General features: G+C 49.9%; 1 protein-coding gene across 2 annotated transcripts in view; it reads left to right on the top strand.

Moving 5' to 3' along the window:
• LOC134933870 (solute carrier organic anion transporter family member 1A2-like) overlaps positions 1-16,822 on the top strand; it is a 111,816-nt gene that overhangs the window by 23,469 nt on the left and 71,525 nt on the right. For both annotated transcript variants that reach the window (XM_063929407.1, XM_063929406.1), the window contains exon 3: positions 15,334-15,475. In XM_063929407.1, coding sequence (XP_063785477.1) covers positions 15,334-15,475 — 142 coding nt within the window. The remainder of the gene's footprint in view (positions 1-15,333; positions 15,476-16,822) is intronic.

Genomic DNA, 16,822 nt, shown 5'->3' with positions numbered 1-16,822 from the left:
CACCTAATCAGCAGAAAGTCCACTGGCCCACCAGCTAGCCCTGCTCCTAGGTGACCCCTGAAAGCTGGCACCCGGGCACAAATGCTTCCATCCTGTGGGAGTTACGCCGCTGGTGCCTCCTCATTTGTTAGACTGAGATCAGATGAATTTATTTAATGTTGTATGAAGTGGGATCACCAAATACGGATGTATTAGATAAATAGTGACTCCTAAAATAGTCCATTTGTTTTGTCCAACACATGAAGTTATAACCTGTCTGCGATATGTAATGTTAGAGCTTCATTTGACCTCATCCCCGTTTTGGGATGGAAGTAATTCACCCCGGATAGGGTGTGTGCACCGATGATAACAGCCATGTAACCAGGTATAGCGCGTAGATTTCAGACAACCATCGGAGACCGCATTGCTTCAAAGTACATAAGCTTTTATTCCAGCACAGTAACGGCAAAGCCAGTACAATGGCTTCTTACCCGCAAGGCAGGAACATAGAATACAGCTCACAGAGAACAGCCTTCTCAGGAGTATAGCCTAGGGATGGCCATCCGTGGGTTATCCAGCTATGGTCACCATTGATGGATAGCCATCATGGTGGAAAACTATCTGCAAGGGAACCATCGATGGTTTCACCCAACAATGGTCACCCCTGCATTAGGGTGCAATGAGCTGCAGGCCAATCGGAGCCTTGAGGTGGAGCTTTGTGGGTATTGGGGGTGTGGCTAGGGTCCATTTACCCTTACATTGGGGGAAAAAATGATAGCTCTGTATCACTGATGTCGGGAAATCATATGGTTCTCCCCCATCGATGGTAAAAGTAGTTAGCTTTGGTCATAGAGCAATGGTGATTTTAAATCATCGATGGTTGATGGTCATCCCTAGTATAGCATTCACTACATGGTACATCAGGATATGTGGTATCCAGCACCCTAGAGGATTGCTAAAGGTGCAACCCCTCCTGTCTCTCCTCAAAGCAGGTTAATATACCTAATCTGCTCTTAATATGGAAAAAGGTTCTTCCCCGAGCCACATAAGGTTAACCCTTTCCTCAGATGTGGGGGAAATCCCCTCTGCCGTGCCAGGCATATGGGGGGTGATTCCGAGTTGTTCGCTCGCTAGCTGCTTTTAGCAGCATTGCACACGCTAGGCCGCCGCCCTCTGGGAGTGAATCTTAGCTTAGCAGAATTGCGAATGAAAGATTAGCAGAATTGCGAATAGAAAATTCTTAGCAGTTTCTGAGTAGCTCGAGACTTACAAATAGCGATCAGTTCAGTCAGTTTCGTTCCTGGTTTGACGTCACACACACGCCCAGCCACTCCCCCGTTTCTCCAGACACTCCCGCGTTTTTTTCCCTGGCACGACTTAATTTTTCTGCACACTCCCAGAAAACTGCCAGTTTCCGCTCAGAAACACCCACTTCCTGTCAATCACATTACGATCACCAGAATGCCGTGAGTAAAATACCTAACTGCATAGCAAATTTACTTGGCGCAGTCGCACTGCGGACATTGCGCATGCGCATTAGCGACTAATCGCTCCGTTGCGGAAAAAAAATAGTGAGCGAACAACTCGGAATGACCACCATAGTCCTGTGCAGTATAATGTAACATATGTATAATGTGTAATGCTCTGTAGAGAATACACCATAGTCTTGTGCAGTATAATGTAACATATGTATAATGTATAATGCACCTGTCAATCACAATACGATCACTTCAACGATGAAAAATCTTAGTTCGGGCGTGAGTAAATCTACTACGTTTTGTGTTAAAATACTAACCGCATGCGCACTGCGAACCATGGCCCTCATTCCGAGTCGTTCGCTCGTTCTTTTTCATCGCATCGCAATGAAAATCCGCTTAGTACGCATGCGCAATGTTCGCACTGCGACTGCGCCAAGTTATTTTGCTAAGAAGAAAGTATTTTTACTCACGGCTTTTTCTTCGCTCCGGCGATCGTAGTGTGATTGACAGGAAATGGGTGTTACTGGGCGGAAACACGGCGTTTTATGGGCGTGTGGATGAAAACGCTACCGTTTCCAGAAAAAACGCAGGAGTGGCTGGAGAAACGGGGGAGTGTCTGGGCGAATGCTGGGTGTGTTTATGACGTCAAACCAGGAACGACAAGCACTGAACTGATCGCAGATGCCGAGTAAGTGTGGAGCTACTCTGAAACTGCTAAGTAGTTTGTAATCGCAATATTGCGAATACATCGGTCGCAATTTTAAGAAGCTAAGATACACTCCCAGTAGGCGTAGGCTTAGCGTGTGTAACTCTGCTAAATTCGCCTTGCGACCGATCAACTCGGAATGAGGGCCCATGTGCATGCGCATTTTTGCCTTAATCGCTTAATCGGCAACGAGCGAACAACTCGGAATGACCCCCTTGGTGCGATGGCATAGGTGCGTACAACTTGCCATATGAACAAATATCCACATTCAACTCTGCTTTGGCTCCAAAGCTCTAATGTAACCGCCATGGAGCATGCTGAAGTTGAGAGGATCGGAGGATATGTAGCTCTGCCCTCCTATGGCGTGTGTTTGGGGGAAGGATAGATTTGTGCAGTTTCCAGTTTTTGATGTTGGTCACTCAGTTCTAGGATTCAATGCCCGCTAATGACTGTTTGTGGGTATCCCATAATGCCATGGTCAGGAATCGGCATTCAGTGGCATCTCACTTACCGGCGCGCTGGTGTGCAGGCCTCCGGAGGCCACGGCCTCAGTTTGCAGCTGCATGAATGCTCTATCCGCGGGCTCGGTGCCCACTGTCATTGTGTACCCTTGAAATCCATCCGGTGTGTGCCCACCATTTGTGCAGCATGGGCGCCGCCATGACACTTGCGGTCAGCTGACCTGTAACACCCAATCCTGCACTGTGTCTGCACACATGATTCAAGCAGCCAATGCCTGCTGACCATGGGGTATAAATCCAGAACATCGACTCAGTCTCATTGCCTTGAACAACGCATCACATCCAGTGTACAGCGTCTCCTGGCTCCAGTCTCCTGTCTCCAGTTATTTCCTAGCTCCAGTGTCTCCGTGGAACTACAGGCTCCAGCCATCATGCTCTGCTACAACTCCTTCCACAGTCAGCTTCCACCTCTGCATGCTGTAAGAGAATCTCTCCAAGTGCTACTCACTAATCTCACCAGTGTGTTGTTTATCTGCAGTCAGCACGGTGCTATTCCATCTGGCACTTAAAACAACCAGCTTGCAATTTACAAGCTGTCTCCTGCTGTGGCCTTGCTTGGCTTTGTGGACTTGTGCATATATACAAGATACAATAAAAGTGGAGACAACCTCGCGCTTGTGAAACAAATGGTAAGCCGCAGGCTCCAAACACACAGAGTACACCCGATACTCTGAAATAACAAAAAAAAGACAAATGGTTTGGAACTTGCGCTATACAGAGCATAAATTTGGCTTTAATCCCACTAGGACAGAGGAGTGTGTGTGATCCTCGGGGAAATGATTACACCTGTGTTCTTTGCTCTTTGAAAAGGTACTTACATTATGTTCCCTTCACGAGTGCACGTAAGGTATCTTTTTCACACCGTCCTCTCTTCTATACCTGGCAATACAGCCAACAGTATCATAAAAAATAAAACTTCAAATTTCTGTCACGCATACACGAAACAGTATCTTTAGGGTCCTACGGTCACAGTAACATGGACATCCTTCAGGTATTCCAAAAATAATTTTATTTAACAGTTCCACATAAAACCACAAACAGGGCTGTGGCTCCCAATATCATCTCTATGCTGATGACACACAAATCCATCTTTCCTCTCCAGACCTCTCACCTACTCTCCTCACTCGTATCTCCAACTGTCTCTCTGCTATCTCTTCCCGGATGTCCCAGCGCTTTCTGTGTAAGACCGAGCTGATCATCTTCCCTCCCTCCCGCACACCCTCACCTCCTACAATCTCATTATCCATTGATGGCACTAATATCTCCTCTAGCTCCCAAGTGCGCTGTCTTGGAGTAATCCTTGACTCCTCCCTCTCCTTCAAACCATACATTCAGCACCTCTCACAGTCCTGCCGTTTTCATCTAAAAAATATTTCCAGGATTAGACCCTTTCTGACCCAGGATGCTACTAAGACTCTTATCCACTCACTGGTCATCTCCAGACTGGACTACTGTAATCTGCTCCTGACTGGCATTCCTGACATACACCTCTCTCCACTCCAATCTATCCTTAATGCTGCTGCCCGGCTCATTTTCCTCACCAAAGCACTACGTCCACCTCTCCTCTCTTACTAGACCTTCACTGGCTCCCCTTTCCTTTCAGAATCCAATACAAGCTTCTCACACTCGCTTACAAAGCCCTCACCCACTCCTCTCCCATCTACATCTCTGACCTTATCTCCCTTTACTCTGCCACCCGTCCTCTTCGCTCTGCTAATGCACGCCGACTCTCCTGCCTACTGATTACTTCCTCCCACTCCTACCTCCAAGATTTTTTACGTGCTGCACCACTTCTTTGGAATTCCCTACCTCTCCCCCTCAGACTCTCCACCTCTCTACAAAACTTCAAACGGGCTCTCAAGACCAATTTCTTCCCCAAACCCAGCCAAATCTCATTCTAACCCTCTGTTCCACGCTCTCTATGTACCCCAACTGTGTCACCCCTGTCTGTCTACCCCTCCTCTTTAGAATGTAAGCTCTCACGAGCTGGGCCCTCTTCCCTCATGTGCTTTTTCTTACTTTAATATTCTTCAACTGCACCAATTCCGTCAGTCTTCTGCCACCTGATATGTTTATTTACCCTGTACTTGTCCTATACTGTCATCAACTGTAAGTTGCTGTTTTCCTGTTTGATTATTTGTTTATGTACTCTGTAATTGGGCGCTGCAGAACCCTTGTGGCGCCATATAAATAAAGGATAATAAAAATAATAATAATAATAATAATAATAATAATGTCAGTGAACCTCGGAGCGTCCTAGATGGAAAACGGCTCACACATACGTCCCGGCTACAGACACGGATCGGTAGTGTGGATGGTAAAACAAGTCCAAAACGCCACCTTGGTATTTCTCTGACACAAAGGTGACCCCTCACCGACGGCTTCAACGCGTTTCTGGGAATCCTTTCCCCTTTGTCAAGAAGTGTCGTACTACTAGTGGTCAGGGATTTTATCCCTCCTCAATCACATCACATGACTAATAATTAATTACAATACACCTGATCATCATGCACATTAGCCAAATGATATCCATCCTAAAATAGCTTTCTTTCAGATCATGTTGCCTTAAAACATACACAATAATCAAACACTATATAACGGGTATATAAACCCTAGAAATATAAATAAGACCGAGATTAATTCGTAAAAATCACAGCCATTCTGGTGCTTATAAGCTTTCAACGGATCTCTAAAAAAGAACCTTCCAATTTAAATGAATGGTCCGCTCATTATATAGAACCAAACTACTGCACCAGTGCGGATACATCCCCCGCTAGGTATTCAAATCAATATAACCCTAAAAGAAAAAAGTTATAATTTCACCCACATCTGCAGGCATAAAACTCAGGATCTGAATTCGGCTTTACAAACCTCATGTTCTATATTATAACAAACGCCCCATAGTCTGGGAAAATAATATCTCCATAAGCCGGCTAAAAGAAATAGCTCCGTTAAAAATCAAAAGCAATCACAAAACCCAGGAGTGGATGAGGGATGTAAAAGGTGACCAAATGAATAGAAGGGACACCTAATTATATATACGTGTCCCATTAAAACGAACCCACCCCCGCATCTCACTTTTAACTGGCTGGTGGATATACATCAATCAAACCAAGATAATGAATACAATAAATCATATTTAAAAAGACATATACAAATATAAATATAAAACGGTACATCAAAGGTATATAAGACACACATCTTAAATATAAAAATAATGATCAATTATAAAATGGTAATCAATATATAACAAACTTTTTAAAAAAGCATCTGAAGATTCTCAAAAGGGGTAAATTCCCAAAGGATTTCTTTTTACTTCTTTTTTCATATATTTGTTATGTTCCCCTTGGATTCCCGGTCCGTTAGAGTTGATTGACCTACACATGCTCATTAGAGCATAAGAAAAGTAACAAACACACATGGAAAGAAAATATATAAACATCCTAGTGATACTTGGTGGACCCCTTCATTCAAAGTAAAGCATTTATTACCTCAAATACCCAGAAATAATGACACGGAGACTTGAATTTGGCAGAAAAATTGCTAGCTATTTATTTTTCCTAACCATAGCAAACCTGTAAATGAAAAACTTTGTTAACATGCCGATTCAGACGGCATATGGTGGCAGAAAAAAGAACGGCTCTATTGAACTGACGCTATCCTCAAAAATGTTAAAATGCAAAACTATCCTAATTTAAATACAAACTATAAAATCGGTAATAGGTGCCCAACTCAACCCCCACAGTGACTACCCACCCCGATGGGTGCCTGCCGCTGCCCCCGGACGGGTGGTCGAGCGGCCCTAAAAGTCGATGGAGGTGAGTGCACCTAAACCACACCAAACTGTAAATCACTACAGCTTACCATACAACTACAAACTGCCGTTCTTTTCCGCCAATAAATAGCCAACGATAAAACCAGCCAACAATTCAACGCCAAGGCACTCCGTGCTATAACCTCTACCAACAGGGCGGGAGGGCGGGAAGGCAATTCAGCAGCAAGAGAGATCGAGTTGGCCTAGCATTCCCTATATATATTAACCCTCCCCTTTTTCCAAGGTCTGTACTTTCCTCACAGCTAGGTCCACCCCTCACAAGATGTTTAACTCATTCCTTTCCTATGCAGTCAATTCTCTCTCCTAAACCTCCTAGTGATATTTGGTGGACCCCTTCATTCAAAGTAAAGCATTTATTACCTCAAATACCCAGAAATAATGACACGGAGACTTGAATTTGGCAGAAAAATTGCTAGCTATTTATTGTCCCTAACCATAGCAAACCTGTAAATGAAAAACTTTGTTAACATGCCGATTCAGCCGGCATATGGTGGCAGAAAAAAGAACGGCTCTATTGAACTGACGCTAACCTCAAAAATGTTAAAATGCAAAACTATCCTAATTTAAATACAAACTATAAAATCGGTAATAGGTGCCCAACTCAACCCCCACAGTGACTACCCACCCCGATGGGTGCCTGCCGCTGCCCCCGGACGGGTGGTCGAGCGGCCCTAAAAGTCAATGGAGGAGAGTGCACCTCAACCACACCAAACTGTAAATCACTACAGCTAACAATACAACTACAAACTGCCGTTCTTTTCCGCCAACAGCGAAAGACTCCTCCCCCGAGTCTTCGCACCGCCACCATAACCTCACCCTAACTCCTGCAACACTAGACACAGATCCTCCAGGAAAAGCATCATCCCCTCATTGGATAGATGCACACCATCAGGCCGAAAAAGGTGACTGTCTCGGAACCGAATCCTAGGGTGGCGAACCACTTTGCCTCCGTGGGCCAATACCCACTTCGCCACCGCCCCATTCACCTTCTGCCTGGCTTCATCAATCAGGCGACCATCCGCCACACCTCGCCAACTCAACCTTGGCACCATCAAAGAGAACACCAAGACACAATTGGTCCATGCTGCGGCCACACTGGCCAGATCCTTTATCATGGCCCACCGCAGCTCCAAAGATGTCCTCTTACCCAGGTCGTTGCCACCTAAATGGACAACCAGCACCCTAGGGACTCCATGCTCGCTGGCCTGACTGACTAGTCTATTCTTCAGATCCTCAAAGATGCAACAGAATAGAGAAACCAATCCACCAGCGCAAATTCAAATAAATAGTAATAATGAATACTTATATTCGTATTGGAGTAAATATTGTCACTCTTTTCTCCCAGTCGGATGGCACAGATATTATAGGAGAGATAATAAAAGTGACATAGTGTAATTCCGTTTTTTTATTACAAATACACATTTAAAACAATTAAAAAATGACCCATCAAGGGTGATGAACAATTGGACACACACAGATTAAAAACAATGAACAATATGCCACAAGAAGCTGATTAATCGATGTAATTACCGAAACAATTGTGAGGACTATCTCATTGGTCCTCTAACACACATGAATCACAATCACTTTGTGTAAAACAGCAGCATGTGGTATATCAAAAAGCCATGGTATCCTGCATCAAACGGTCAGGTGGATAATTACCATATAGATGTAAAGAAATGGCAATGCTGGAATCTTATTCGCACAGGAATCAAGGGAGTCCAAGGCTGCAGCTCCTAGTCTCTCTGCCCAATCCGCCTTCCCGATGGTCCAGTCACCAGGCCACGGCACCCACGCGTTCCGACCCTGCCCTGGGGTCTTTCTCAAGGTAAGCCTTAAGCAGATCCTTCCACATCATCCCCCGCCAACCAAGCCAACGAACGCCATGAGCCCTAGGAAACATCCGTGCCCCCTCCGAGGCCAAAAACCTGGCTGCCCAGTAAACATAAGAGTGGCCCACCACCCAGATAGCCAAGTCATCTTCTACCCAACCTGAAGAGAAGGAAAGGGGTAAAAATTGGTTACTAATAATCTACAACAGTGTTATTAACACATTAACCTGAAGGATCTGCCAAAAGAAAAAATCGGGTTTTCGTTTATTGCAGAAGTCACGGCCTAGCCGATCTGTACAAGCTTCCAGCCAATTTGAAGCAGAACATAAACACACAACGGGAAGAATAAAATAAAATTAAGAAATTAAAAGGGGGGGGGGGAGGGGGTATAAAATGGGAAAAACATGTAAGAACTCAGCTGGAGGTGAAAGCGTAAAAACCTGCTGAGGGACTTTGATTAGAACTGATCAGCCGAATTGTGGATTAGAATTCAGCCCGTCAAGTCAGGCAAAAAATCGCAAAAGAACTCCAGACCCCCGCTGCCAGCAGCGGCGAGTGGCTAATCCCTGAGTAGGATAAAACGGGAAGACAAACATACGTACAACACAAGGACGTACTGAACTGTACAACATGACTTATAACAACTACAACTAACAAAACGCAGTGCAAGCCAGCATCTCACGCAACGGGGCGAATATACCGTCTGTAACTTGACGACTTCCATCACCCCACCGCCTGGATTTCAGCCACGGAAAGCCCTGCCAACGCAGCCGACGTTGCAGCCCCGATGCGGAAGGAATGCGTCCCGAAAGCAGCGGGTGGAAGGCCCAAGCTCGCCAGACAGCGACCCAGCATCCAACGAAACTGATATTTTGTCGCTGGCAGCCCGTCATAATGAAGCAACCATGACCCCCGACCATCGGGCCGTACTGCCGCATATCGAACTGCCAACCTCACTGGGCAAATGCTCTCCTCAAGTGCCGGAACCAAAGTGACCCATCGACCTCTACCCACTTGGTCCGTCTTAGAGCGACGCAATCGGCACAGTAAGGACCTCTCACCCACCACCACGTCCTCGAGAAGCATGCGCAAATCTGCTCGCTTAGAAGGCGCCACCAGCTCCGAAACCCGAAAGGCACCGTGATAAGCCATTGAGAACGCCAACCTGAACAGCAGCGACTCAAACATGGACGACGCTATACCGCCAACCGTCCTGATGACATCCGGAAGCAAGGCCGCATCAATTGGCCGCCTCCTGTCAGGCGGCGCCGGCGCCACGCGCGCCCATCCCTTCATCGCCTTAAGCAGAATCCCGCTTTTTGTTACGTCCGGGACGCCTTTGATTTTGCTAAAGAACGAAATACCAGCCAAGTACCGGGATACCACCGCTCTGGACCTACCCGCAACAAACAGCTGCCAAATAAAAGAAAGCATCATTCGATGCCCGCTCTTACCTTGCTGACTTCGTCCTCGAACAAACTCCTCCCACTCGCTCCAAGCTTGTTCATAAGCCTTGAGCGTATTCGGAGCGACTGACCGCATCGCTAGACCCTCCAATCCGGCCCGATCACCTGGCAGACATAATCGGGACATTGAAAGCCTTGCTCGTCGGCCTCGGGTGCCAACAAACAAAACCTTTCCCATTGACCGCGTGACAAAGCGTCAGCAATTCCGTTCTCCAAACCAGGCACATGCTGCGCGCGGAACCACACGTTCCTATGCAGGCATGTCAACAGCAACTGCCCCAGCACCCTCAGGACCACCAGCGACTTTGCCCTCTGGTTATTTATCGCATGCACCACGCCCAGATTGTCACATCTAAACAAGATGCTGCGATGAGCCAGACGATCGCCCCAAACCTCCAGCGCCACCATAATTGGGAAAAGCTCCAGCAGCAAAAGGTCCTTAGTCAAACCTTCGCGATGCCACTCCGCCGGCCATGAGGCCGCGCACCAAGATCCCTCCAGATAGCAACCGAACCCAGAGGAACCCGCCGCGTCGGTAAACAGCTGCAGCCCGGCGCTGTCGACCATTGGGGCCTGCCATATACACACCCCGTTGAAGTCCTCCAGGAACGAGGCCCAGACGGCCAGGTCCCTCTGAATCTCGGAGGACAAGCGCACGAAATGATGTGGTCTGGCACAACCTGCGGTCGCCCGTTCCAGCTTCCGGCATAAAACCCTGCCCATCGGGATTACCCGACAAGCAAAATTCAAAATGCCCAGCAAGGACTGCGCCTGCCGCAGTGACTTTGCGCGACCTTCCGAACCGGCAGATAGCCTCGCGGAGCTTTGCAACCTTGTCCGGAGGCAGTCGACACGATCCCGCCACCGTGTCGATCTCTATCCCCAAAAATGACAAACAGGAGACCGGCCCTTCTGTTTTATCCTCGGCCACGGGAACGCCGAAGTGAAAAAACAGAGCTCGGATGCTGAACAGCAAGTCGCCGCACCGCGGTGAATCTGCCGGACCCACACACAGGAAGTCATCGAGGTAATGGGCGACCCCGTGCCCCCCTGACGAAGACTCCACGCACCAATGAAGGAAAGTGCTAAACCGTTCGAAAAACGAGCAGGACACGGAACAACCCATCGGCAAACATTTGTCAATGAAATATTCCGCTCCGATCCGAAAACCCATAAAACGGAATGAGTCCGGATGCAACGGCAGCAACCGAAATGCGGATTCCACATCTATCTTAGCCATCAGGGCCCCCTGGCCGTAACTACGGACCAGCTCTAGCGCCTCGTCAAACGACTGATACACCACCGAGCAATGGGCCGGCGGTATTGCGTCGTTGACTGACGACCCCGACGGGTAAGAAAGATGCTGAATGAGCCTAAAAGCACCTGGAGTCTTCTTGGGAACCACCCCCACTGGGGAGATGACCAAGTCATCCACTGGGGGTGATAGAAACGGTCCCTCCATCCTACCCAGCCTAACCTCCTTATCCACTTTCTCCCGCAGAACTAACGGCAAGGCACGAGCAGACTGGAGATTCCTCTGGGCCCGGACCGAAACCTTGCTCGCAACAGGCAAGCAAAAACCAAAACGAAAACCGTCAAACAAAAACTGCGCATCCGCCCTATTTGGATACCACTTCAACCACTTGCCAATTGTATCCAAATTAATTGGCGTTGGAGCCCTGCGGAGCGCTCCCGCCTGCCCCAGGTCTTGGGTAATTTTGTTTACCCCGGGCACCCTGGCGAGTGCCTTTAAAGCAGGTAGAGGCTGGGTGGGAGCCGCCACATTGCAAGCACAAATGTCAAAACCGACACTGCTTGCCGAAGCATTTCCCTTTTGCGACGGCCTGACCCCCTCCGCGGACGGCCGACCTACCTGCCTTGCCCGATCCGCCGTCCGCGCCGGTCCCCTAGGCGGACAAACCTGCGCGGTGCCCATCCGCCCCCTGGAATCCGGGGCTCCCTGGCCCGTTGAGAGGCCCGGGTGACTTGTAACCAGACCTCGACGTCCTTGCAACTGAAATCTATCACTTGCAAGCAGTCCTGCTTTTCCCGGAATTTCTCGTCGTACATCCGCCATTCGATGCCCGACAATGTGCGCTGCATGTCGTGGATTAAATGCAGGTAACGAATGACATTGATATGCTCGTCCGGCCTGTCTTCCAGGTAACAAGCCGCGAAGACACAAAAACCGGCCAGCCAGTTATCGAAGGTCCGGAAAGCCTCGGCCCCGGTGCCCTTCTTGGCTGACGCCGACTTATAGTCCTTCTTCGCGTCCTTCGTCAATACGAACATATCAACGTAATCCCCCCTGCATATTTTCCTACGGCAGCTGTCCCTCAGTCCCCGCATCACGGCAGTGTAATCGCAGTGGACTACCCCAGGCAAATCGCGGCGCTTCTTGGCCCTGCGAGCATCCTCGCTAAGCCGCCTCCGCCTCTTCCGCCTCTCCTGCTGCCCCGCCGCCCTCTTGGCGAATTTCGTCGCACGCTTCTTCGCCCTAGTCGTACTACTGACTTCGGACGCCGGCGACGACAGAGAAGAAGAGGAAGAAGAGGAAGAGCTGCGAGAACTAGAGCGCGTGCAGGAGCCCGACTCCGATTGCTCCACCTCACCTGATGCCGTCGACTGCTCAGACACGGAATCCTCCGGCGTGGCAAATCCGACATCCTCATCCTCGGTCTCCGTCATCTCCACCTCTCCGCGCTCACCTGCAGAAGAAAACGGAGCAAAGGACCCAGAAAGCAGTCGCGGCGCATGCCTAGCACCCCGGGGGGCAGGCGTACACGCTACACGCCCTTGCTCGCCCCGCCCGGCACTATGCTGCAGCTGTGCCGCGGCCGCCCCGAGCTCCCGGCAGGCGCGAGCAACCCGCTGCGCTGCCGACACCGCCCGCGCACCGGACCCGCCTGCCACTGCCGGCGTGCCGGAACTGTGTGCCACCCCCGGGGACGCGGCCGCGGCCAGCGGCCCCAATGCCGCCGCCACCGTGGCCAGGGCCGACGCCAGTGTTCCGGAGGGGTCCTGACCACCCCAGAACACGGCGTCGTCCCCCGTGGGTTCCCCAGCCGGCGTTGGCGCGCGCCGGCCCGCCCGACGCCCGACAGGCGACGCCCGGTGCCCCGACGCCCGGCACCCAATCTGGCTTGGTGGGGAACCGGCAGCGCCCCTGACCGCCAGCGGCCCGGTCCCCCACCACGTTCTGCTCTCCTCATGCGGCCGCCCATCAGAGCCAGCGCCGCCGTCACTCTCCCCCTCCCCGCGGGCACCCTCCCCCCGCAGGCCGGATCTACCTCCGCCCGCTGGGGGGGACCCGCGGTGAGAGCTTCTATTGCTATGTGCAGCCCTGCTGGCTACTACCCATTCCCTGTCTCTCCTCCTCCCCGGACCCCGGCTGCAGGGGAGTGAGCTGGGGAGACGAGGAGACTAGCGGCGCCGCTGCGCGCACACGTGCGCGAACGGCGCCGCCTGCTGCGGGCGCGCGCACACCCCGTGCGCGCGTCCCGCCTCTTCCCGCCGACAAGCCTCTGTCCACATCACTTGTTGTATCCGACGGACGAGGCCCGGCGACGGGCCTCGTCCGGCTATCCGCCGCCTCCCGCCTGATCCCCCCCCCCGCCTGGCACCGCCGTGCTGCCCTGACGAGGGGGAAGAGACCGGAGAATCCGGAGCACCCGGCACTGCTATCTCCCTCGCCGCGGTCGGAGGTGAGGGCTGCTGCCCTTCCACCCCCGGGCGGCCTGACTGAGCCTCCGGCCCTCCCCGCCGCCCGCGCCCGGCCGGCAAAGTCGGCCCGGCCCCCAGCGGCACGGATGACCGCGTCCGCCGCTCCGTGACCCTGCCAGAGCCCGTGCAGGCCCCGGGGAACGGGACGCCATCCCCAGGGCCAGCCAGCCCGTCCTCGGGCCCAGCTCCACCGCCCGGTATGCGGTACCGAGCGGGGGTCCCGGCGGAACGGCGAGGGCGAGAGTAAGCCATGACACAAGCAGGTGTAATGTAGGGAAAAGGCTTGATAAATGCAATTGATTTAAACTGACAGTTAATGGGGAGACTCTGCAATGCAGCACTCACCCCAAGGCAATTCAGCAGCAAGAGAGACCGAGTTGGCCTAGCATTCCCTATATATATTAACCCTCCCCTTTTTCCAAAGGCTGTACTTTCCTCACAGCTAGGTCCACCCCTCACAAGATGTTTAACTCATTCCTTTCCTATGCAGTCAATTCTCTCTCCTTAATAAAAACGCCAGATCTTACAAAAACCACTCGGTTTCAAAATCCATGTTTAAACCATGTGGTGTGAGTGTTCTTAACTGATAAATCATTTGCATTTCCAATTTCGGCAAAACCTCCTCTAAACCTTTTACTCTCCAATTTCCTTTGGCAATCTTAATGCCATAAAAACTGGTAAGATTTTTTATATCACATTGATGTTTTTCTTTGAAATGCAAGGATGCACTGTGTTGTTCTAGGCCCATCTTTATGTTCCTAACATGCTCAATGAGACGTTCTTTGAGCATTCTACCAGTTCTACCAACGTATTGTGAGCCACATTTGCATTCCAGCAAATAAACAACGTTCCTGCTTCCACACGTAATAAATTCCTTAATAGGGAAGCTTTTTTTAGTTTGATTGGATGTAAAATTAGTTATTTTATTGTCAGTCTTGCAGTGTCTACACATAATGCACATTCCACAGTGTTGAAAGCCCTTAGTAAGGATCCGAGTAAATCTTTTTTCAACAGGAAGTGCATATATACAGACTGTGTGAATCTATTGCATACTTGCCTACCTGACCCTTTCCATGAGAAGAAAATGCTCTGTTCCTGGACTTTCCTGGTAATGTATGATTGCCATCACCTGTGGAGAGCTAGGTGATTGATAAGAAAGGTGTTTCACCACAGGTGATGGCAATCATACATTACCAGGAAAGTCCAGGAACAGAGCATTTTCTCCCTCATGGAGAGGGTCAGGTAGGCAAGTATGATCTATTGCTGTTGGTTTCCAGATCAATTACCAGAGTTACTATTGCCTGTGTTCATTGTCATCAGTTGCATTATCATCATCTGCATATTTGATCCTGTTACCATCGACTTCCAAGTTGACTATCGATGTTTGCCATCGGCCTCCAGGCCGGTCACCACTGTTGTTAGTCTCACTGGTTTACAGATCAATACCTGAGACTGTTGTTATACCTCCGTCAGCTTCTCTGCTCAAACCATCAGTATTGTTATTGTGCTTCAGTGACTGTCATACCTCTGTGTGCTAAATAAATATCATTGCGCACATGCGCAGCAATCTTCTACAGCCTCCTCGTTTCCTCCACCGCACCACCACTGACCCACTAGTGCCCCCTCCGGGAACAGACACAAACCCAGATCTGACAGCCGTGCTGTAACTAAGGATTTGGGTTGTGGTGTAACTAATCTCCGGAGCCACTGCACCTCCTGTAATGGTGGTAGATCCGCCACCGCCTGCATAACATATGTTCATTTACTGACTGATACATTTCTTGTAATTCCAGGTATTCCTCTTCTCCTTGTCCTTCGCCTATATCACCAAAGCCCTGGCTCTCTCCTACGCTCGGAGTATGATCACTCAGATTGAAAGAAGGTTCAACATTCCCTCTTCTCTTGTTGGTGTGATTGACAGCAGCTTTGATATCGGTAAGGTATATACTGGGATTATTACTGATTTACAGCAGTGCTTGTGGTCCAGGGACCCCCGAATGATAACAGTACTCAGGGTGCCCCAGATAGACTTTCTAGCAAACCTTTTACTTGGGACTCCAGAAAGGGCTACTCTTTCCTGAGTGCACCTCCAGGATGATAGAGAGGAGACCTCAAAAGTACACCTGTCTCCTTCACCAACATGCATTATCCCCTTGCGGCTTACGGAACGTTATTTGCTGGAAACCAATTTGACTGCAGTAACTTTACATTTTTCGGATACAGCTCACCTACCTACAAACACCTAATGAGGCAGAATCCAGACCCACTCCCCCTACCCTCCTAAACTCCACCCCTAGACCATTTAAACACACCTACCGTGCACCCAATCATGAGCACTTTTTGTAAACATCTCCATATCAGTGCAAGACCCTCTGTCCTCGACCTGGAGGCGGCTGTGGCTCATGACACTGAGTTTGTTGGCAGAGTGTGCTGGGCTATCTGGTGCAGTGATGTCAGTCCACACACTTAGTGACTTAAACAGTAATGCAGGTTTATTTAGTGCACACAGGTAACTCAGATGTAACACTGATAGCGGTAATCAGGAGCCCATATATCACACAAGCAGGGCCGGTGCTAGGGTGTTCGGCGCCCTCCTGCAAAATATAAATTTGCCCCCTGCCATAGTTTACAAGGGGACAGCGTGCGTTGAAAAAAAGGGTGTGGTCTCTCAAGGAAGGGGCGTGGCCACACAGTACACACAAATTACACCACATAGTAGCATAATCTCATTCACATTACATTGCACATGCTAGTGTTGCTTATCCACATAATGCCCCAGTAGTAGTGCCACTTATACACATAATGCCCAATATCAGCAGCAAGCATGTTAATACATGCTGGCGAAGTACTGTATGTACCCGCTTCACCACGATAATGCGATGAAGCGGGTCTGAATAGTTAAAGAATGATGTATGCTTTATGTATGCTCACACCACCTTCTCCAGCCTCAGCACTCTGTACAGGCAAGTGCTGTGCATCCTGATAAAAGGAGGTGCCTAACTGCCCCATGCCTCCATACACTGCGTCTCCCACAACAACAGCAACGGAATGCCTGCCCATCTCCTCACGTGGAGGACAAGTCGCCCAGCCCCTGAGCAGAGTTAGATGGGTTCCACTGCTGCTGATCCCAAAGCAAGCTGAGAGCGTCATGCAGGGCCGGGGGGGTTACCATGGCCTCTTGGGTCCCTGAGCTGCAGGAGATCCGTGGCAAGCCTATGGATGTGATCTCTCTGCCCGCACACACTCTGTGCAGTGCTAGTTACGTACACACCTACCATACCT

This window comes from Pseudophryne corroboree, chromosome 6, assembly GCF_028390025.1.
Source record: "Pseudophryne corroboree isolate aPseCor3 chromosome 6, aPseCor3.hap2, whole genome shotgun sequence".
Taxonomy (NCBI): domain Eukaryota; kingdom Metazoa; phylum Chordata; class Amphibia; order Anura; family Myobatrachidae; genus Pseudophryne; species Pseudophryne corroboree.
Note: the sequence above shows the minus strand (reverse complement) of the source record. Positions and strands in the feature narration are given on the sequence as shown.